Source organism: Podarcis raffonei, chromosome 16 (assembly GCF_027172205.1).
Source record: "Podarcis raffonei isolate rPodRaf1 chromosome 16, rPodRaf1.pri, whole genome shotgun sequence".
Classification (NCBI taxonomy): Eukaryota; Metazoa; Chordata; class Lepidosauria; order Squamata; family Lacertidae; genus Podarcis; species Podarcis raffonei.
The window spans coordinates 13,354,709-13,376,833 of record NC_070617.1 but is presented as its reverse complement, the minus strand read 5'-3'; the positions used below and the strand labels follow the sequence as shown (position 1 = coordinate 13,376,833).

Here is a 22,125-nt window from a genome sequence, read left to right as displayed (position 1 = left end):
AGCTGGTTGATCGCTTTGACAAGCCAGCAAGCCCAACGCCTGAGACCCTGGGGCAGCGCAGGTGGAGCAGCACTTTGGCCAAGCCACGCTGGGATACCATCTGTGGTTAGAGGAACCTGATTCCAGACTTGCTGGTATTCCCAGTTGCTGCTGAAACCATTTGTAAAGCCAGCCAGATCATTTGGAGAAACCCTCCCGAAAGTCCCACAGTTATCTGGTATTCATTTAGTTTCTTCTTTACTTGTTTAAGAAGTATTTTTTTAATTAAAAAACTATCAGCCTCATGCCCAGCAAAACAAAACTATTGCAGTTCTGAAAGCAGTGGTTAAAATCAGGGCAGTTGCGGAAGGCCCAGTCCGCCATGTTGATTCAAAATGGCGCCCAACTTTAGATAAAGCTTGTCAACTTTAGAGAAACCTGCTCCTTCATCTCATGAGAATCTCCCTTGCGTCAGGAAGGTCCTCAAATGAATCCCCGGCATCTCTGGGTGGGGCTGGAGAAGACTCCTGCCTGGTACCCTGGAGAGCCACTGCTGCCAGTCAGAGTAGGAAATGCTGAGCTATATGGACCACTGGTCTGCCTTAGTATAAGGCAGTTTCCTGTGTTCTCGAAAGCCCCACATATTGACTAGATATTTGGAACCAGTCAACCCCGGTTTTCCCAACCTCCCCTGAGATGTCTATAGCTGGAAATTGTTCATTGAGTGGGCCTATGGAGGCAGGAGAAGCAAACAGATATAATAGGTAGCTTAATAGGTTCAGGAATCATTTACAGGTAAAGGCTTAGGTCTTGTCAGTTAGCTCTGTGCATTTGTCCTCAAAGGCTGGAATACCGGAAGATGGGGGCAAGTTTAATAATAATAATAATAATAATAATAATAATAATAATAATAATAATAGTAATATGATGCCGCCCATCTGACTGGGTTGCCCCAGCCACTCTGGGCAGCTTCCAACCAATTAAAACATCAAATACAGTAAAAAAAAAATCAAACCGCACTGAGGTTTTTAACAATAAAGCGGTATATAAATTTTATGAAGTAAAAAAAAAAATGAAGTTAGTGAGCAACCTAATACAAACAGCCTGCATCCTTTTTGTTCTGTTGCATTTTTTTTAAAGGACTGGACACTTTTAAAAGCAAAAAACTGAAATTTAATGAAAGAGGCAAGTTGGAATATTGGGGGGAGGGAGGACTGGGCTCCAAAAGCCTCAGAAGCACAGTCCCCCTTAGCTATCATTTTGGCCCTTCTATGTTCCTCTGCACCGTCTCCTTCTCTTTATGCTCTCAGATCCCTCCCTATTGCTATTTCTTCTTACTCCTACCATGGTTATTCTCAAGTTTGCTCGGTGCTATTTTTTTCAAGAAAAAGAGGTGGCAGAACTCACCATGAACTTGCCCCCTTATAATGGCAACGGTGGCCCATCTGAGAGCTGCCGGAACTGAGTCTCGGCTGAAAAAAAGCCCTGAATTTGCTAATGCTCCCTGCTCCAGGCCCTTCTGTGTCACCACCCCTCTCTGGGAATAGAGCTGTGGGGCCAATAGCCTCCAGACACACTTAGGCCTGCTCTGTCCTTCTGTGATGTAAGAGGAGCTCAGCCAATCAGTGACAGAGGCTCCAGCTTCACAGCTTCATTGGGCATATTACGGCCTCGACTGTTTGTGTCCTGCTATCGTGCTGAGAATGAACATGAAGCGCTCAGGCGGCATGTCTTAAAAATTCCCGCGGGATCACTTTCCCGTGCCCATGTGTTCTCCCCCCCCCCCCGGCAATCCAAGTTAAAAGCCAGCCTGGTGCACCTCTTATAAAACATGGGAGCAGTTGCGTAACCATCTCAGAGGGAGTTCTACAAAGTTTTCTGCGAGAGAAGAGCTCCTTGCTTCACAGCATGAGCTTTCTGGAATGGGATCTGAAATTTCAGCCCAGCCTCCCCCCCCCCCCCAGTCTCTGTGGGTTTAAAAGGACAGAAAACCTGAGAGAGAATGTTCTGGAAGAAAGCAGCAGCAGCAGCAAGAAGAGGAGAAATGGCCCAGAGCTATTCCTCCCCACGGGCTGCCTCCCCAAGTCATTGTGGCCATTGATAGCTGCCTTCTCTGTGAATTTGCCTAAAGGTAAAGGTAAAAGGACCCCTGACCATTAGGTCCAGTCATGGCCGAATCTGGGGTTGCAGTGTAGCACCCTGCTTGTGGTTAACACTTAGCTGGAATGAAATATTCAACGCAGCAATAGAGAAATTAAAATAATAATTTATTTGTCAGACAAATAAATAAGAGGCACAGTGGTATATGGTTACCAAGCTCTGGCCTGGCCTCCTGCCATTATGGCCAGCACTTATATTCCCTCAGCTCAGCCCCCTTGCTCCTCCTTTGGCTGCCTCTGTCCAATCAGCCTGGTTAAAATTCCTATTGGCTGTTTGCTAGAACCAATCATAAAAGATACACCCATTTCCTATTACCTTTTATGGGAGACAAAGAGCTATATTTCCTTCTATTTATAATTGGCAAATAAGTAGTCATATATCTTACATTTACCTCGACCAGGCACCTTAATTACCAAATAACCTTTTGCCCTAGACTAGGCGCCTTAACTAACATTTCATCTTTTGCCCTATTGCCCTATTCACTCCAAAACAGATGGTGGCTAATTTTATCTGAACAGATCTTTTTGTTCATCTCCCCACACATTATCAATGAAAGATCTCCTTCTTTGGAGGTCACCAAGCAAAGGCTCGACAACCATATGTCAGGAGTGCTCTGATGGTGTTTTTCTTGCTTGGCAGGGGTCTGGCCTCAATGGCCCTCATGGTCTATTCCAACTCTTCTATGATTCTATGATTTCTTACTTTCTAAATCCTTTGCATAATTACATTTAAGCCAATATATTTCATACATAGCATATATAGATTTTTAGAAGAAAGGGAACTTAGCAAAAGCTAAGCTAAATTCTAAATTCTAAAGATTCAAAGCAGTTTCGCCTAGTGCAGTTGCTGTTTGTATTAGCTCTTCCCCTTTTAACCTTAGGAAGATGTGGCTCAAGTTTAATGGGAGGCACAATAATTATTACTATTTAATTGTGTTTTTGCAACCTTGATTGTATTCTATAATTTGTATGGTCAGTGTGACCTTTTGCTCCTAGCCTGTTTTATGACCGCAATAAACCAAAGGGGCCTCTGACAAAGACCTTGCCTGCTGGTTTCCTGCCTCGAAAGAAACATTTGTGAATTTAAGCTCATTTTTAGAATACAGGAATCTGATCAAAATATAAGCCTTGATTAAATGCAGGCTATGATCAGATGCCTCATTCCCCCCTTTCAAGCTCAAGGACCTTCCCAAGTGTCCTTGATAGCTTGACCTTCATCATATTCCTGAGGTAAAGCTCTGTATAGGGCCATGATATGAGGTAAAGTTTCATTTGAAATCATCTTGCTAATTGTACTTCTAAAACATGAAATGATACATGGCACCATACACAAAACCATTACTACTACCGTCAAGAAAAACAAGCAAGACAATAGTATCCCTTTGAGTCCTGCGACATTTGGTAACCAGTTGGTGAGCCATCCCATATCCCATCCTTCCCATGTTTGTACTGGGACATGTGCTATATTCTCCATCTTTGTGGCCAACACACGGATTGCCTCACCATTATCAGAAATGTTAAAGCAACAGGCATTCCCTGTCAAGTTCAAGACTCCACATAGGCCTCCCTGCCTGGCAAGTACATAATCCATTCCCATTTTCAGCTGCAAAATGGCGGCTCTACTTTCATCCAACTGTTGTGCAATAAGTCTCAAACTCTGGGCCGTTGCATTGGTTACAAGTTCCACTACTGCTTGCAATCGAATTATTCTGTTTAGATTATAAATAGGATCCCGAGCCCCTTGTATGAGCTCATCAGGATTCCAGGAGGCAGGTTCATAATAGGCTATAATGCGCTCTGGTGGCCAATCATCAGTATCGCTCCAACTTTGGGTACTTCCTCCTGCTATATGAGAAATATCAGCGTTTCTTCGTGTACGCTTGGCTGAACTAGTGGGCATAATCCACATTGGTGGTAATACCCATCCCAGGAAACAAGTCCCACTCCATTTGGAAGGGAGTTTCTTGTATGCCCATTCTCCACATATCCACCACAACCATCGGGTCTGAGGTTTTTGGTACGTGGAGTGCATAAGGCGAAATATCAAAAGGGGTACAGAGTTCACAGTGCAGTAAGTTAGATTGCCTTTTGCTGTCACAGTTATGTTCCACACCATTTTCCATGCATGAATAAAAGGAGGTGCACAGGGCAAGGTATTCCGAGTTCGATAGGTAGTACCGTTTGCCCAGGTTTGACTATTCTTAATATAATCCCAAGTATAGTGGCAATGAGAAGAGCCTATCATGGTAGAATCAGCTGCCTCTGATGATTTATGTACACAGAATTCCCCTTGTACAGGTATAACTCGTATTGGTTTAGTTGAGTTCCATCCGGGGAAATTCTGTACTTCTGTTTGGTGTGGCATTTCGCTTACCATACCAATGGCATTTAATGGTATCGGTAATAAGGGCATACCTCCCTCTGAATCATCTGGCCCAAGAGAGCAAACAAGACAATTGGTCCTATTTGTAACATTGGCTACCATCTCAGCTAAGCCTACCCACATATTGTGGTCATGGCGGAATCCATATTTAGCAAATTTGCTCAAATTCAAGGACCCTTCCCCTTCCCAAGGGATCAGGATTAATAATAAAATCATGTTGATGTCTAGTATATGCATTCCTTCCACAAAAGATTACCTTATTGTGATAACAAAAAAATATTAGCCCCAATATAATTCCTCCAGTGACAGAAATGGGGAACCACCAAGACCAAAACATATATCCCAAGGATCCCCAATGAGTAATATCTCTAATAATTGTTCCACGGGGGGGGGGGGGCAGTCAATCAATTGTATAAGAGAATCTTCCCGTTCACAATCGCTGGTTCAGACGCTCCTCAAGCTTCAGGCGTGCGCAGGTCAGCCAGCTTCCAGGTTGTGGCTGCAGCAGGCCAGTCGTCTAATGTTGCCCGTGACCTAGCCCGTTCCCCGTAGGGCTAGATACAGGGGTTTTTGGAGAGAGTCAGTTTTAAAGGATTAGAGGGGTCACCTTTGCACGTCCAACTGCCTTCGGACTTCTTCAAATGGGAGTGATGAATCCAGGGGGTCACCTCAGCTACCTTCACCGCTGTTGGAGTAGAGAGCAAGACGGTGTAAGGTCCACGCCACTTAGGTGCAAGTGGATCACGTTTCCACTCTTTCACCCATACGCTATGCCAGCCTGGAACTGATGAATCGGCTCGGCAATGCTGCACGGCGTGTGCTTGAGGGCCCACCTGTTAAGATAAACAACAACAAAAAACACGGGAGAGAGACAAAAACACGGGAGAGAGATTGCACTTGTCCCTGTGTCACATGGTCTCCTATTTGTTTGAGGTCAGCTGGAATATCCTGAACAAAGGAGGGTGGCCTCCCATACAGGAGCTCAAAAGGTGACAACTTAAGTCTTTTGTGGGTGCACACTGAACACGAAACAGTGTTATGGGTAACACATCACTGCTGTGGCCAGCATTACCATCTTTTCTTTCTGCCACTTCTTCTTCTCTTGTTTCTCAGCCTCATCCCTATTCCGATAAACTCGGCGTGCAATGGCCATAATTTGGCTCATCAGCATCCCTTCCCATCCTTCTGATTTCTGAATTTTCTTACGAATGTCAGAAGCGCACTGGGCCACAAAAGTAGCAGTAATCATTCTGCTGTTTTCAGGGGCTTCAGGGTCAAAAGGAGTCCATATACAATAGGCTTCCTGCAGCCTCTCTAAAAAGTCTCCCGGACTCTCATTTGGTTTCTGTTCTACTTCTGAGACTTTAGACATATTAGTGGGCTTCTGGCATGCCCTGCGGATACCTTGCACAAGCGTCTGGCGGTAGGTGATAAGCCTGGCCAGGTGAATTGCATTGTTTGGATCCCAATTAGGATCTTCCAAGGGAAAGTTATCCTGGAGATGACGGTCAATATTAAAAATATTTCCCACTCTGGCCTGCTCACGCAAATATATCTGTGCCTTCTCAATTATGTCTCTCCTTTCCTCAGTGGTGAACAGAGTATTCAGGAGTTGGCGGCAATCTGTCCAAGTAGGACTATGAGTATTTACTATTGAAGTCACCAAGTCCATCATAGCCTGAGGTTTTTCTGTGAAAGATGGGGTGTGTGTTTTCCAATTCATCAGATCCGTAGTTGTGAATGGAATGTACTGGAGGGTCGAAGTTCGAGGTGGCCGTGGTCCGGGTTGCCCGTTAACCAGCACAGGCTCCTCAAGTGTATCAAATACTCTTCTAAGAGGGGCTACTACGTGACCTTTCTCTTCGCTTTGCTCTAGGGGCCTCAAATCATAGGGGATGGTATCTGTCCCAAGGCGTTCTTTTAGCAGCTTTATACGCCTTGCTGTATTGCTTGCTGACCGATCAAGGTCTCCCTGTAACTCCTGTAATAATTCTCTAGGACTTGGATGTACAGGGGTTTGGGGTGGGCAATTGGTTGTTCCACTAAAGGAGACTGTAGATGGAGTTCTACTGGGACTCACAGGTGGAATAACCACTTCTGCTTGGGCTTTATTATAGGACTCCAAGGCCTCCTGAAGATATTTATCATAATCTATCAAGGAATCAAGTTCTGTGACTCCACCCCCATTATTCATTCCACTTTCTTGCCTTGGGGTTACAACTGGTGGAGTATTTGGATTAGGCTCCCCTCGATGTGGAGCATAGGGTGGAGGTGGAAGCACCTCTTCCTCTGGTCCCTCAAAAATGGGTTTGAGTTTATTTGGCAAGATTCCTTTCCTAGCTTCGGCTTTTACAGCCAATAATTTGCATCGTTGGACTTTGCATTCCCTTATCCATGGAGGATTTTTATTTAATGTGCTCAGCCAAGAATCTATATATGAAAATTGTTCTGGGCACCCTCCAGTTTCTTTGGCGATATTAGACCAAAGTTTGCTTACTAAATTTATATCAAAGGTTCCCTGAGATGGCCATTCAGTATTTTGTTTCGGCCACTCTAATTCACATAACGTTCTCAAGCGCTCTGGCGTCATTTTGACTCCATATGCCCCTGAGAAGGCTTTCTTAAAATTATTTAACATACATTCAAGAGGTGTATTTCCCCCCTTTGAACCTCCAACTCCCATTATATGGGCCTGTGAAGTATCCACTCAGTCACTCACACACTCGCCTTACTGGGAAACGAAGTAGTACCCACTCCACACTTACAGATTGTACTTTCTCACACATACAATGCGCTGGATACTTCACCACACTCTACCTCCCAACCTTTCCCTTTTCCCTACATCAGATCACCATCTGATGTACCCAGCCATGTAGCGTACTCAGTTTCCCCTTACTGAGACGCAGAAGTTTGATCAGGACTTCTCTTCCTCCTAATTAATTGGAGGGCCAAACCCTTTGTGCACTTACCCTTAGCTGGTTCCCAGTTTATTTCTCTGGTTACCCCCGGTCCGTCGCCGTCGGTGGGCAGGATATCAGACAGACGAGACTTCTGCGTTCCCCTGGAAAAATGTTCCAGTGCGCGCTGGGTAAGCAGTCAGTGGTCCTCCCTCTTGTACCCTGCCCAGTAAGGCGAAGGGGCTGCGTTCCAGCAGACCACTTATCCGAGTCACAGAGGCACCATAAAATGTAGCACCCTGCTTGTGGTTAACGCTTAGCTGGAATGAAATATTCAACGCAGCAATAGAGAAATTAAAATAATAATTTATTTGTCAGACAAATAAATAAGAGGCACAGTGGTATATGGTTACCAAGCTCTGGCCTGGCCTCCTGCCATTATGGCCAGCACTTATATTCCCTCAGCTCAGCCCCCTTGCTCCTCCTTTGGCTGCCTCTGTCCAATCAGCCTGGTTAAAATTCCTATTGGCTGTTTGCTAGAACCAATCATAAAAGATACACCCATTTCCTATTACCTTTTATGGGAGACAAAGAGCTATATTTCCTTCTATTTATAATTGGCAAATAAGTAGTCATATATCTTACATTTACCTCGACCAGGCACCTTAATTACCAAATAACCTTTTGCCCTAGACTAGGCGCCTTAACTAACATTTCATCTTTTGCCCTATTGCCCTATTCACTCCAAAACAGATGGTGGCTAATTTTATCTGAACAGATCTTTTTGTTCATCTCCCCACACATTATCAATGAAAGATCTCCTTCTTTGGAGGTCACCAAGCAAAGGCTCGACAACCATATGTCAGGAGTGCTCTGATGGTGTTTTTCTTGCTTGGCAGGGGTCTGGACTCAATGGCCCTCATGGTCTATTCCAACTCTTCTATGATTCTATGATTTCTTACTTTCTAAATCCTTTGCATAATTACATTTAAGCCAATATATTTCATACATAGCATATATAGATTTTTAGAAGAAAGGGAACTTAGCAAAAGCTAAGCTAAATTCTAAATTCTAAAGATTCAAAGCAGTTTCGCCTAGTGCAGTTGCTGTTTGTATTAGCTCTTCCCCTTTTAACCTTAGGAAGATGTGGCTCAAGTTTAATGGGAGGCACAATAATTATTACTATTTAATTGTGTTTTTGCAACCTTGATTGTATTCTATAATTTGTATGGTCAGTGTGACCTTTTGCTCCTAGCCTGTTTTATGACCGCAATAAACCAAAGGGGCCTCTGACAAAGACCTTGCCTGCTGGTTTCCTGCCTCGAAAGAAACATTTGTGAATTTAAGCTCATTTTTAGAATACAGGAATCTGATCAAAATATAAGCCTTGATTAAATGCAGGCTATGATCAGATGCCTCAGCAGCGCTCATCTTGCTTTATTGGCCGAGGGAGCCGGCGTACAGCTTCCGGGTCATGTGGCCAGCATGACTAAGCCACTTCTGGTGAACCAGAGCAGCGCACAGAAACACTGTTTACCTTCCCGCTGGAGCGGTACCTATTGATCTACTTGCATTTTGACGTGCTTTCGAACTGCTAGGTTGCCAGGAGCAGGGACCGAGAAATGGGAGCTCACCCCATCTTGGGGATTCAAACCGTCAACCTTCTGATCGGCAAGTCCTAGGCTCTGTGGTTTAGACCACAGTGCCACCCGCGTCCCTCGTGAATTTGCCTAAACCTCTTTTGAAGACAGCCACATTGCTGACCATCGCTGCCTCCTGCAGGAGAGTTCCACACTTGCTAACTATGCGCCGTGCGAAGTACAATCTATGTCCTGCATCACCCAATGCGATCAATTCCAATGGATTTTGGAAGCCCGCAAGCAGGACCTGAGGGCAACTTTCCTTGCTTGTGATTCCCAGCAAATGGAGGTAGAATATGGCCAGTGTGACTTTTAGGCCTTGATAGCCTGACCCGCCCCTCCAACCTTCCTCTCCAGTGTCCCCTCCTCCTATGCTCCACCCACCTATGTAAGGAATGTGTGAAGCAGACGGGAAGAGTAATCAGGAGTTATTAAAAATAATAATAAACAGGTTCCAATTAGGGACGATGTTTCGTCTAAAGAGAAAAGACGACACACAAACTCCCCCTTCTGGTAGCTTCTAGCCAAAGCACTTCAGGGTGGAGAAACTTTGTTTGGTGTGCTATTTTCCCTTTAGAGATACATGATGCTAAACAGTCATATGATTTTCCTTATTGTAAATGAAATGCAAAGGTGTGCCCTGGATGGAGGCATGCATGACTACTCGTTTTTAGCATCCCTGAATTTTACAAATGCTAACTGGGTTCTATTCATTGCTATATCATAACAATAATAATACTCATATTCAATCAATTATATTATTTGTTTTAAAACGTTTTATAGACTAAAGTGACAACCCCCTCCTCCATTTAATCACCTCTCCACCCGTGCTGGCATGCGACCCCCCCAGAAGGTTTCCCAGAAAGTTATGTGGCCCTTGAGCTGAAAAAATGATTCCCTAGCCCTGCTAGGGTGAAATGGTCAGAGTGCTAGACTAGGACCTCGGAAACAAAGGGTTCAAATTCCCACTCAGCCGTGAAGCTTACCAGGTGACTTTGGGTCAGTCGCCATCTCTCAAACTCATAGGGTTGCTGTGGGGATAAAATGGAGAAGGGGGGAACCGTGTACAACTCCTCAGAGGAAGCAGTGGGGTGCTAGTGTAAGAATAAATAAAACAGAATAAAATGAACTGAAGTGAATATGTACAGTTGTCACCTTTGATCGCCTTTATTTCTGGGCGGTGAGTGTCAAGACAGGAGAATCTGCTGGCTTGTGACAGAAAATAGCACCCCATGACACTCCTTAAATGCACAGTTTGTAAAATGTCTCCTGACTGCCCATGCTGGCTGTTTCTTCCAGGGTGAAAGGGAAAACCCACTGCTTGCTGCCAACCCTTGCAATGGGGTCCTGTTCCCTGAGTATCTGAATCTCCCACAAAAAATAATAATCAGTTTGTACTCTAACCAGAAGCCCCCACTAAAGAACCCAAAGCATCCCTTTAAAGCATGTGCAGGGAAACATTGGCCCTCCAGATGTCACTGAACTACAACTCCCATTAGCCTTGGCAACAGGGCCAACAGCCAGGGGTGATGGGAGTTGTAGTTCAGCAACTCTGGAGGGCCACAGACTGCCTACACCTGCTTCAAACAAGAAAACCAACCAACCAACAAACCAACCAACCGGCCTCCCCATTTGGCAGCCAGATAACTCTCCCCCAGCAACAGGGGTTATGGTAAAGTTAAAATTCCCCATGGAGTCAACTCAGCAGCCGAGGAGTTCCTATTGCCACTCCTCATCTCTTCCTCTGGCTATTTGATACAGTGGTGGAACTGGACAACGGCCTTCTCCTGGTCGTGGGTCTCGATGGAGCCTGGCCGCAGCTTGCGGATCTCGTGGATGGCGTCAACGCCAGTGATCTTCTGGGTCTTGGCGAGGTAACAGGCCAACATGGTTCCGGTTCTGCCAAATCCCAGCATGCAATGCACTGCCACAGCCTGGTGAAGAGAGGGAAAGCCGCAGCGTGAAAGGGCCCCTCCGGCCCGTGAAGAAATAAACATTTGTGAAATTAAAGAGGTCCTGGCACGTCTGCACTCTACTGTCACACGCTACCCCGACCTCCGAGCGGTGCGAGATCCCAGGAGTTCCAGGCACTTACCCAAGGTTTGTGTTTTCTTCGGAATGAGGCACAGTGGGGACTGTGGTGTATTTATGATATATGGTTTATTTACATGTATATACAACCTGAGCCTGCATTCACACCCCAAGAGGGCATTGTTTCCTTCATAGCCACAGCCTTGGATTCAAAGAGAAATCAAGCATTGCTCTGCCTCTCTCTTGCTTCTAGATCACATCACTGTAGGCTCAACCCTCACCTCTCATTTTTCTAACTACCAGCCAATTGGGGGAGGGTTTCCTGGGAATGGGGATTGATTGTTAAATCACTCTGACAATTGTAGCTCTGTGAAGGGAATAGGAGTATCCTAACATCTCTCAGCATCCTTTAAAAAACTATAATTCCAAGGATGCTTAGCCATGATTCTTAAAGTGGTATAATAGTGATTTGAACTTCAGGTATGGATGGGGCCTTGCAAATCAGTGCCATTAATTTTAAGGCCTCTTTTGCACCAGTGCAAGAAATCTGCTTGTAAAAAAAAGATGGGGTGTTTTTTGTTGGTTTTTCGCAAATTAGGGAAGCAACAGGGAAATGCACTTGAACAGGAAGATATCAGAAGCGGTTTGCCAGGTGGGGTTTCCATCGGGTGGGTCGCTGTTGCTTACCAGGAGGGAGAGGTGAGGTGCTGGATTGGCTCTGCTGGTGCTTTTGCACCAGGCCGAACCTCTGCCAACTCCCCACCCTCCCACAGCGACCCACTTGCAGTGAAGCTAGTGAAGCTACTGAGCTGCTTCTTGAACCTACCTATTCCACGCTTTCTGAAACAATGTGCAAGTGGGGAAAAACAGCGACGCATCAAAATCCGTACCTCTCTGAATTTTACAAGGTAGTTTTCCAGTCAAGCAATGTGTACAAATACACGGACACACAAATGAAAGTGTAAAAATGGCACATTACAGTACAGTGGTACCTCGGGTTACATACGCTTCAGGTTACATACTCCTCTAACCCAGAAATATTACCTCAGGTTAAGAACTTTGCTTCAGGATGAGAACAGAAATTGTGCTCCAACGGTGCGGCAGCAGCAGGAGGCCCCATTAGCTAAAGTGGTGCTTCAGGTTAAGAACAGTTTCAGGTTAAGAACAGGCCTCCAGAATGAATTAAGTACTTAACCCGAGGTACCACTGTACACTAAAAATAACATACGCAAACACGTTGTATTTGACAAAATTGCTCATAAATTCACACAAAAATTTTCATGGGGATTGTTTTTTAAAATCGCAAACAGATGTGGAAATGTGGAGACTTAAGGTTGGAAAAGAAACTCAAGGAGATAAGAATCCGGCCCGCTACTCAAAGTCCAGTTCTCCACCCCCGGCATAGACAACACTAGACCAGCTAGAGAAATCGCCTTGATACGGCGGCATGAAAACTGACCTCCCCCTTGGCGTTGGCTTCGTCCACAATCTGCAGGAAGCGCTGGATTTGCTCAGGCGAAGGCGGGCAGAAGTCGGCGATACGCAGGCGGTGGAGCTGGATGCCGGGGCAGGTGTCGTGGTACGGCGGGCTGCGCTCCGTGAGTGACACCAGATGTCGGATGCCATGTTCGTGCATGTACCGGTAATGTGCGGGCAGGCGGGGCATGGCCAGCCCCGCCAGCTGGCCTGGCGCTACCCAGGAGAAATTGGGTGGCTTGTTGGACGCCATGGACCCTGTGAGCGAGAGGGAAGGAAAAACCAAAGCGGAGGTAGTTCAGCGAAAGGCAACTCCCTTCTCCCTGCCGTGTTCTCAAAAGGCTGACGGAGAATTGGGCGCGGTTCCCCAGCACCACCCTTTGCGGAAAACTTCGCCTCGGTGCAGTCTGGCTGGAGCTGCCCTGAGTGCAGCCCCGGAGGATTCTGGGAACAGAGCCGCCACCGCCTAGCCCTCAACGCAGCCAAAGGTATTGGGTTGGGATTAAGCGTTCTTAGAACCAAAGCTGGTGTGTGTGTGGAAATCCGCTGCCCGATTTGGAAAAGAAAACAAAACACAGGATGATCGCTGTGCTAACAGAAAAAGGGTGGGGAGGTGCCGGAGAGATCTCCGGCTGTTGTCTTTGCAGGTATTAAAAGCGAACAACACAGGAAAGGGAACAAAAAGGTATTAAGCAAACATTCGCATAGAGAGGCAGCCTGTCTCTGTGTACCAGCTGCTAGAAGACACACAGAGGAAAGCGCTACTGTCTTCACATCCTCGTTTCGGCAGGGCCACACTCCTGTCTGGGCAATCTTCTGAGGGCCACATGTCAGCAATGACCGGGATCAGATGCAGAATTTCCACCAAGGTCACTGCCTACCTCTGTCTAATGGTAGGACCGGCCATGGGCAAATTGCTGGGATGAACAAGTAATATTCTGTTATTTGCTTGTTTTGCACCTCACTTACCTCATGGGTTATTGTTGTGAGGAGAAGCCCCTTTTGCAGAGTAGGCAAAAGAAAACTGGAGCGCTGCAAGAGAAAGAAGTAAACACAAGAGATTGTTGTTTTAATTAAGATCCTCTCGGCGGTGCTGACGAATTTACTCCAGCAACCTATTGCAAAGGAAAAACAACAGTCTTGTGGCACTGTGGAGACCCTGAGCTCTTCCTGCTGACCTGTTTATTGAGCATTCATCCAGATTTGCTGGTAGAAAGGTTGTGCGGAGGTTATACAATGTCCACGCTTTACTGAGCATTGGCCCTGATTTGTTCACAGGGAGGACAGACACCGTTTTGTCAGTTGATGGTTAACTCAAGGTTTTTGGTGCCTTCCACCATCACTTTCTTTACTTTCCTTATTTTAAAAAAATTAGTTGATATGTTGCACCAGAGGGAGCTTTAATTGCACCATCTTAAAGTTCTCAAATATGCTTGAATCCCTCCTGGGGAATACTGGAGGTGTCCTAACATAAAGGCTAACTGGCATAAGATTATATGGAGCAAAGTAGTAGAGCAATTCATAATGGATAAAGCTCTCAATGGCTATTAGCCACCAGGACTTGGTTCTCCCCGCGCTGTCAACTAAGCTACCAGAAAGAGATAATATTCACATCAGTTGTTCCACCTGCTTTTGCCTCTAGCCCCGTTGGCCATTGGCATGTGGCCACCAGAAGGTTGCTAAGAAGGAAATGTGGCCCTCAAGCCCCAAAAGCATCTCCACCCCTGCATAAAGGGTCAAAACAGCACTGTAGATTCTGTAGGTCGTATGAGTAATAAAAATGGCCAGAGTCTCTAAACCTTCTCAGAGGAATCATCTTGTTCTTGTCAAAGGACAAGAAAGGAGATTATTATTTTTTAATCAATTAATTATGGTTTATAGAGAAAAAGAAAACGTACAGTGGTGCCCCGCAAGACGAACGCCTCGCAAGACGAAAAACCCGCTAGACGAAAGGGTTTTCCGTTTTGGAGGCGCTTCGCAAAACGAATTTCCCTATGGGCTTCCTTCGCAAGACGAAAGCCCATAGGGAAATCTCCGGGACAGCGGGGAAGCGCAGCGCGTCTTCCCCACTGTCCTCGGACCTCCTTCTGAAGGCTGGCGGCGGGAGGAGGTCTCTCCGCCCCACCGGCAGCCTTCGGAAGGCTCCTCCTAAGGCTGCCGGTGGGGCGGAGAGTCCTTCTCCCGCCGCCAGCCTTCGGAAGGCTGTCCTGAAGACTTGCGGTGGGAGGAGGGTTTTCCTTCCCACCGCCAACATTCAGAATGCTGTTCTGAATGTTGGAGGTGGGGAGGAAAAGCCCTTCTCCGGTCTCCATAGGAACGCATTAATTGATTTTTAATGCATTCCTATGGGAAACCGTGCTTCGCAAGACGAAAAACTCGCAAGAAGAAAAAACTTGCGGAACGAATTAATTTCGTCTTGCGAGGCACCACTGTAATATATTTCCCCTTTTTAAAAACCAAACCAAGACTTTTATCTAGATACAATAAAAAACAAAGGGGGGGGGGGAGAGAGAGAAAGAAACAGAGAGTAGAGAGGGTAGAAAAGAGGTTAAAAGAGAATGATAGAAAGTAAGATTCAGAAAGTAAAGGACTTCCGAGTCTTCATTTGCCCGCTATGTTAATGTTTAATGCTGTATTGTGTTTTTAATATTCGGTTGGAAGCTGCCCAGAGTGGCTGGGGAAACCCAGCCAGATGGGCGGGGTATAAATAATAAATTATTATTGTTTAAATAATAAATTTGTTTTTGTTGTTGTTATTATTATTGTTGTTGTTGTTATTACTATTAAAAAACAATATTCACTTAGTCCAATCAAATATAACAAGAAAGGAGATTGTGACCAAAAGTTAGGAAGACCTTTCTGAGGGGGAGAGCAGTTGAGACTCCCTCAGAAGGTGGACTCTCCTTCCATGGAGAGCAGAGATTGGCTTGGCCACCTGTCAGGGATTCCTGAGCTGAGATTCTTGCATTTTTTTTGGGGGGGGTTGGACTAGATGACCCTTGTGCCCTTTCCAACTCTGCAGTTCTAGGATTCACCAAGGAGCTCCTGACAAGCTTCCAAGGCCCGTCAAGCACAGAGGCATGATGGGAATCTCTGGCGGTGGCCCACCCTTGGCACTTAAGAGCGATGACTCAGCACCTCTTCCCATAGATAACAAAAGCAGGGGGGATTATCTCCTCTGAGGTCACCGGAGTCAATGAGAAAACCTGCAGGGAGGCTCTCCGGGTGGGATCATGTAATCTCTCTGCCGGTGGAACTACCCAGACCTGAAGCTTTGCAAAGCAGAAGCCAATGGCCCAGGGTGCCGCCATCTTTGCTGCCCTCAGCCCAAGCAGATATTCCCTGGGTGGCCTCCCAGGGGAAGGGGCCTTCGCAGACCCTCCAAATGTCCCTATTTTCCAGGGACAGTCCCGGATTTGCAGAAGCCGTCCCGGTTTCTCATTTGATGCCAGAATGTCCTGCTTTTCCTTAGAAACATTCCTATTTTCATCAAAGAAATGTTGGAGGGTATGGAGTTATGCAACCCCATAGCCCAGGAGATAAGTAACTATACAACCTTTAGAAGACATCTGAAGGCAGCCCTGCATAGGGAAGTTTTTTTTAATGTTTTATGTTTTATTATGTTTTTATATATGTTGGAAGCTGCCCAGAGTGGCTGGGGCAACCCACTCAGATGGGTGGGAATAATAATAATAATAATAATAATAATAATAATAATAATAATAGAAAAGGATGTCCCTAGTTTCACCGGAGAAATGTTGGCAGAAAATCTGCTTCAGTCTGCTCAGTGGCAGAAAATCTGCTTCAATCCCTGGTGGCATCCGTTTCGGAGCTGTGCAGGGTCTGGTGGGGAGTGCGCTAAGGAAGAAATAAGGATAAATATATTTAGGGCTGCAGATGTACAAGTTCACTGAGTTCAGTGGGGCTTACTCTCAGGTAAGCATGCCTAGGTTTGCAGATGCAGTTTATAATGCCCTCCAAAATGCAACCTTTGGTGTTACAGCAGCCTCTTGTGGCCATCATTGCTCTGTACAGGAGAAGCCAAAATCTTGCTTGTGAGCTTCTCTATTAGGCATCTGGTTGGCCATTGTGAGAATAGGATGCTGGACTAGACCATGGGTAGGCAAACTAAGGCCCGGGGGCCGGATCCGGCCCAATCGCCTTCTAAATCTGGCCCACAGACGGTCTGGGAATCAGTGTGTTTTTACATCAGTAGAATGTGTGCTTTTATGTAAAATGCATCTCAGGGTTATTTGTGGGGCATAGGAATTCGTTCATATTTCCCCCCCCAAAATATAGTCCGGCCCCCCACAAGGTCTGAGGGACAGTGGACTGGCCCCCTGCTGAAAAAGTTTGCTGACCCCTGGACTTGACAGTCTCCCTCTGGCTTGATCCAACTGCACTGCACTTCTCTCTGGCCCCACCTCCTGCAGCCAAGGAAAGATAAATTTCCCTAGTACAGTGGTACCTTGAGTTACATACGCTTCAGGTTACATACGCTTCAGGTTACAGACTCTGCTAACCCAGAAATAGTGCTTCAGGTTAAGAACTTTGCTTCAGGATGAGAACAGAAATTGGGCTCTGGCAGTGCTGCGGCAGCAGCGGGAGGCCCCATTAGCTAAAGTGGTGCTTCAGGTTAAGAACAGTTTCAGGTTAAGAACGGACCTCCGGAACGAATTAAGTACTTAACCTGAGGTGCCACTGTAGTTAAAGGGTGAGTGGTGAAGGTGAATTTAGGCGCTCACCCAGCCAATTTGAGCATATTACACCAATTTGAACATATTACAGTTTGAGCATATTACACCGATCCTGGCCTGACTGCCAATTAGTTTCCGGACCCAATTCAGAGTGCTGGTTGTGACCTATAAAGCTTTAAACAGCTCAGGACTGCAATACCTCAAGGGCCGCCTCTCTCCATATGAACCAACGCAGACTCTGCAATCATCCTCTGAGGCCCTTCTTCGTGTGCCTCCTCTTTGAGAGGTCCGGAGGGTGGCAACACAAGAATGGGCCTTTTCTGCAGTGGCTCCCCATTTGTGGGATGCTCTCCCCAGGGAGGCCTGCCTGGCGCCTTCATTATACACCTTTAGGTGCCAGGCCAAAACATTCCATTTTAGGCAGGCCTTTGGATTATTAACATCCTATGCTCTTTTAAATGTCCTTGTGCGAGGTATTGGTTTGTTTTGTTCTTTTTCTTGTTCATATTATGTATTTTGTGAATTTCACCTTGTACTCTTATTCTGTAAGCTGCCCTGAGGTCTACAGGGTGGTATATAGATTTAATCAATAAATAACAACAGTAATAATAGCAACAACCTGAGCCCCAGGAGATCTGCCTCCTCTCCTCCACCCATCAACACTACATATCTGAGGATCCTTGGCTCTCTCCAAGCCAGCTTCCAAGTAGCGCATTTCCAACATTATTATTATTTATTAAATTTGTATGCTGTCCTTCGCCCATTTAGGTGCCAGGCGAAAACATTCCACTTTAGGCAGGCCTTTGGATTAAGGGCAGTTCACAACATAAAATTGCAACATAAACAGCACAAAATACATAATAAAAAAACGAACAAAAACAAACCATCCCACCCAAGCATAGGCCTTCTATATAAGTCTGTTCATCCTTTGGGAAGTCACATACCATCCAAGCAAAATATTAAGAGGTGCGTTTCTTTCAATGAAGTACAAATGGAAAATAGTAATTATTATTTGCTTCATATTTTCTGGCATCCTTCCATGGGGCAGTCATCCGCAAACCTCTTTCCGAAAGCATTTTATACATAATTTTATATATACATATATTTTATATATACATATATACATAATTTTATGTAAGGCAGCTTACACCATGGAAAGAATACGTAAGTACAACATAACAAAAGTAGTCACAAACTCCCTGTGGAATCCCCTCCCTTCAGATGTCAAGGAGATACAAGAACTATACAACTTTTAGAAGACATCTGAAGGTAGCCCTGTATCTGGAAGTTTTTAATGTTTGATGCTTTATTATGTTTTATATATACTATAAGCTGCCCAGAGTGGTTGGGGAAACACAGCCAGATGAGCGGGGTATAAGTAATGAAATTATCATCATCACCACCACCATCATCATCAACATCAACAATAAGTAAAACATCAAGAAGTATACAACCAAACTGAAAAACTTCAACATAAATAATGAGCTCTAAAATAAAGATACAAAAAAATAATAACAGCAACAACCACTCCACCTGCAACAAAAACAATAGCTCAGGCCAAGGCTCTGTTCAGCAGCCTCAACTTTTGTAGTTGGAGTCAGTCAGGCCCCTGCCCTCCCAGGCCAGGTGGAAAAGGCTCACAAGGCAGGGAGAAAGTATTCCAGGACTCACAGCCAAGATGGATAAGATTCTCTCTTTTGTCTAATTTCCCCCTCTTTGAAAGCCTTCAGAAGCTAGCAGTAGATAGGGGTAGGGAGCCTGTTTAAATCTCGGGGGCCACACTCCATTCTGGGAAACCCGTTGGGGGCCACATGCCAGAAATATGTGTATCCCGAGGATAAAGCGGGCAGAACATTACCGGTGTGTCTGTTTCCACACGCGTCTCTCTCCACCCTCCAGCCAGGCAAAAGCACTGAAGGGGCGGGGGGGGGAGAGGGGGGCAGGACAGAGCAGGGCCAGTAAGGGGTGTGGCTCTGGAGGATGGGGAGAGTCCTGAGGGCCAGGCAGAGAGGCCTGGAGGGCCACATTTGCCTCTGGGCCTGAGGTTCCCCATCCCAGGACTTGCCCCTTTGACAAAGTGCATGAGAGGCGAACATTGTTGCTTGCTGCTGATCCTAATCTTGTATTTTTATATTGCTGTAAGCCAGGATCATAAAACTGTAGATTTGGAAGGGAGTGGGGTGGTTTCTTGGTTTGTTTTTGTTCCAGACTGCATTCTCGCTTTGTTATTTTTTATGTTGTGAACTGCCCTGTGATCTTCAGATGATGGTGGTATACAAATTTAATAGAGGAATAAAATATGTAAAACCTTGTTTGTCAACAAGCTTAGGATCTTAGGACTAGTCCACCATCTTGCAGTGCAGGAATCACAGCTGGGATCTTTGGGGAAGGGCAGGTAAGATATCCAAATGCTCCTCCAAACAATACAGTTTTCTCATCACTCTTTTTAAATGTACAGAAAACACTTTGAGGGCAGATTTAAAACCACGTACTTCATATACAAGCTGCCTGCTTGTCAGTCCTCGCCCCCCCCCTTTGCTGGACAGCCTAAAAATAACCCTTGGCAAAGAAATCTTGTCCCAGGACGACATTGAGGCTGCCCTCAAACGCCTCTCCCCCCCCCCATATAGTCCTATAGTGAGTCAAATCATTGGTCCATCTCGTTCAGTATTGTCGACACTGACTGGCAGCAGCTCCCAGGGATTTCAAGCGGGGACATTCTCAGCGCGACCGCAAGATGCCAAGCAGTGAACCTGGGACCTTCTACATGCCAAGCAGGTGTTCTATCACACTCTCACCCTGCAAATAGATGGGGGAAATTTAAGAAGTGGGTCTCCAAATGCATGTTTGGGTTAAAAGTGGGTCCTGGGTCTGTAAAGATTGGGTGGCTACCAGCTTTGGGGCATCTACAGGCTCGGCATCCGTGCATGTGGATGGGCAGCGCGCCCTGGAATCAAGGCCTCCTGATCTGCTGCCGCTTCCCCCCTTTTTCTGACATTGTTTTGGGAACCCGATTTCCCGCGCAGTACCTGAAACGAAAAGCAGGGTTGCAAAACAGGAGAAAGGAGCCGGCTTGGAAGCCAGACCGATGCCAAGGGGCGCACTTCCTGCCCGCACAGTGCAAGCGGAAAGGGAACATCTGCAAATGCCCGTCCTTTGGAGAGCAGAAGAGTGCAAGGGAGCCTCTCCAAATTCCCAACTCTTGCAGCAAGAACCAAGCCGAGCAGAAGGAGCTGTTCAGGGTGGGACTCCCAATCCGCGTCGGGAGGTCTCCACTCTTGCTTCCTGTGGACCCACATGGTGATCGCATTGGGTCAGGATTAACAATCCCTGGGAGCCGGAGAGTGCGCCCCGCCTGCTTTTACGCACGTGTTTGTTATGGTGCGCCCTGCTTGCCACTTACCTCTGCGAGTTTTGCTGCATCGCCGAACACCCACCCACCCGCGTGTTTTTTCTTCCTGAGAAGCTGCTGAGTCGGTGCTGTGCGGAGCTGATTCCAGAAGCTGGCCCGTGGGGAGGAAAGGGGGAGGCGGACGATCTGGTGCCCCGGGGATCCCTCAAGGGAGATCTGCTGCTGCCCCGCCCCCCGTGGCGAAGACCATCATCTTCTGGCCCCTCGGGGTGCTCAGTCTCTCGGGGGTCCTGGCGCAGACAAGTAGGAGGCGGCCGTGGGGGAACGAAGTGGCTCTGTCTGCCAGCCCATAGCTCAGGGGCAGAGCCCCTGCTTGGCCTGCAGAAAGTCCCGGGCTCTGGACTACGCAGAATTAGACAAGCTAACGGGAAGGATCCGGACCAGAGGTTTACCGAAGACTGGACTAAATTTACTGAGTATCTGAAAAGTATTTGTGATGATCAGATTACGTTTGTAGGACTACAAGAAGTTCTGTGAGGAGTCATTTAAGAAATATTGTAAAAATGGAAAGGGAGAAATGATTTCTTAGAAAATGTAAAGGCAATATTAAGTTAAGAATTGCAGGAGAAATAATAAAGACGGAAGGCTATCAGAGATGCTGAAGGAAGTCCAAACAAGGACATATGTATAATAATTTGTGTGGTATGTCTTTAAAATTTTTGTATGCTAAAAATTAATAAAAAATATTATATATATATAAAAGAAAGTCCCGGGCTCAGTCCCCGTAGTCGTCCAAGCAGGGTGGGAGAATAGTGGCTCAGTCAATACATTGGTTCATACTGGGACTTGCAGGGACCGGAGAGGAGCTCACAGCCCTGCGGAGCCAAGGGGAGGGTTTCCTGCGTCTGTCCTCTGAACCTGGTCTCCGATGGCAGGAACCTTGGGCGTAGCCAAGGGGGGGGGAGGCAGGGAGTCAGCTGCCCCACCAGCAAGTAAATCAATAAAAATACTTAACTAACTGAGGTTCTGTCTCCCCTAACATGAAGCCCCCCCAAAAAAATCCTGGCTATGCCCACGTGGGGAACGGCTGCTTTATCTCACATAGCAGAACAGCTACTTTGCATGCAGAAGGTCCCAGGTGGGAAAAGACCCCCTTCCTGCAATCCTGGACAGCTGCTGCCAATCAGCGTAGACAACACTAGGAGGAAATGTTGGGTATATCCGAGCAGGTTTGGAGGGGTGGGGAAGCTGCAGGACAAACTGAAGTGTGAAAGGGTCCTTAATGTTGTTGCAAAATATAAGCGTTTAGGCAATGAGATAAATGATTCTGATTAGGTTTTGTTAAAAAACAATTTTTCATTTTTCATAAAACAAATAAGAAAAGAGGGCATGTAGGGAAATGGTTGCTTATGCATAAGCGTATGGGCGAAAGTTTATTGCAGGGTTCAAGCAAGAAGCGTTGTTTGGAGCATGAACAGCGCGTGAACAGCTCATGCGATCTCAATGATTGG

The 22,125-nt window shown here is 46.2% G+C and overlaps 1 protein-coding gene across 5 annotated transcripts; it reads right to left on the bottom strand.

The window, feature by feature from the left end:
• Positions 1 to 10,201: 10,201 nt before the first annotated feature.
• Positions 10,202 to 20,977, bottom strand: DUSP23 (dual specificity phosphatase 23). 5 transcript variants are annotated; one of them, XM_053368894.1, is made up of 5 exons: positions 20,292 to 20,388; positions 15,421 to 16,423; positions 13,535 to 13,597; positions 12,549 to 12,823; positions 10,202 to 10,992 (listed from the first exon to the last, which is right to left on the bottom strand). In XM_053368894.1, exons 4-5 carry the CDS (start codon positions 12,816 to 12,818, stop codon positions 10,807 to 10,809), a joined length of 456 nt encoding a protein of 151 aa, XP_053224869.1. In that variant the 5' UTR covers positions 12,819 to 12,823; positions 13,535 to 13,597; positions 15,421 to 16,423; positions 20,292 to 20,388; the 3' UTR covers positions 10,202 to 10,806. The 5 variants fall into 5 exon arrangements, with proteins under 5 accessions (XP_053224869.1, XP_053224872.1, XP_053224868.1 ...); XM_053368897.1 differs by lacking the exons at positions 15,421 to 16,423; positions 20,292 to 20,388 and adding an exon at positions 20,666 to 20,977; XM_053368893.1 differs by lacking the exon at positions 15,421 to 16,423 and having other exon boundaries at positions 20,292 to 20,409.
• Positions 20,978 to 22,125: the final 1,148 nt, after the last annotated feature.

Bases quoted from the DNA above. Each gene is read 5' to 3' on its own strand.
- DUSP23 (XM_053368897.1), bottom strand. From the start codon at position 12,818: ATGGCGTCCAACAAGCCACCCAATTTCTCCTGGGTAGCGCCAGGCCAG. The intron at 10,993-12,548 runs GTCAGTTTTCAT...TCTCTTCACCAG, and splicing joins AAGCCAACGCCAAGGGGGAG to GCTGTGGCAGTGCATTGCAT.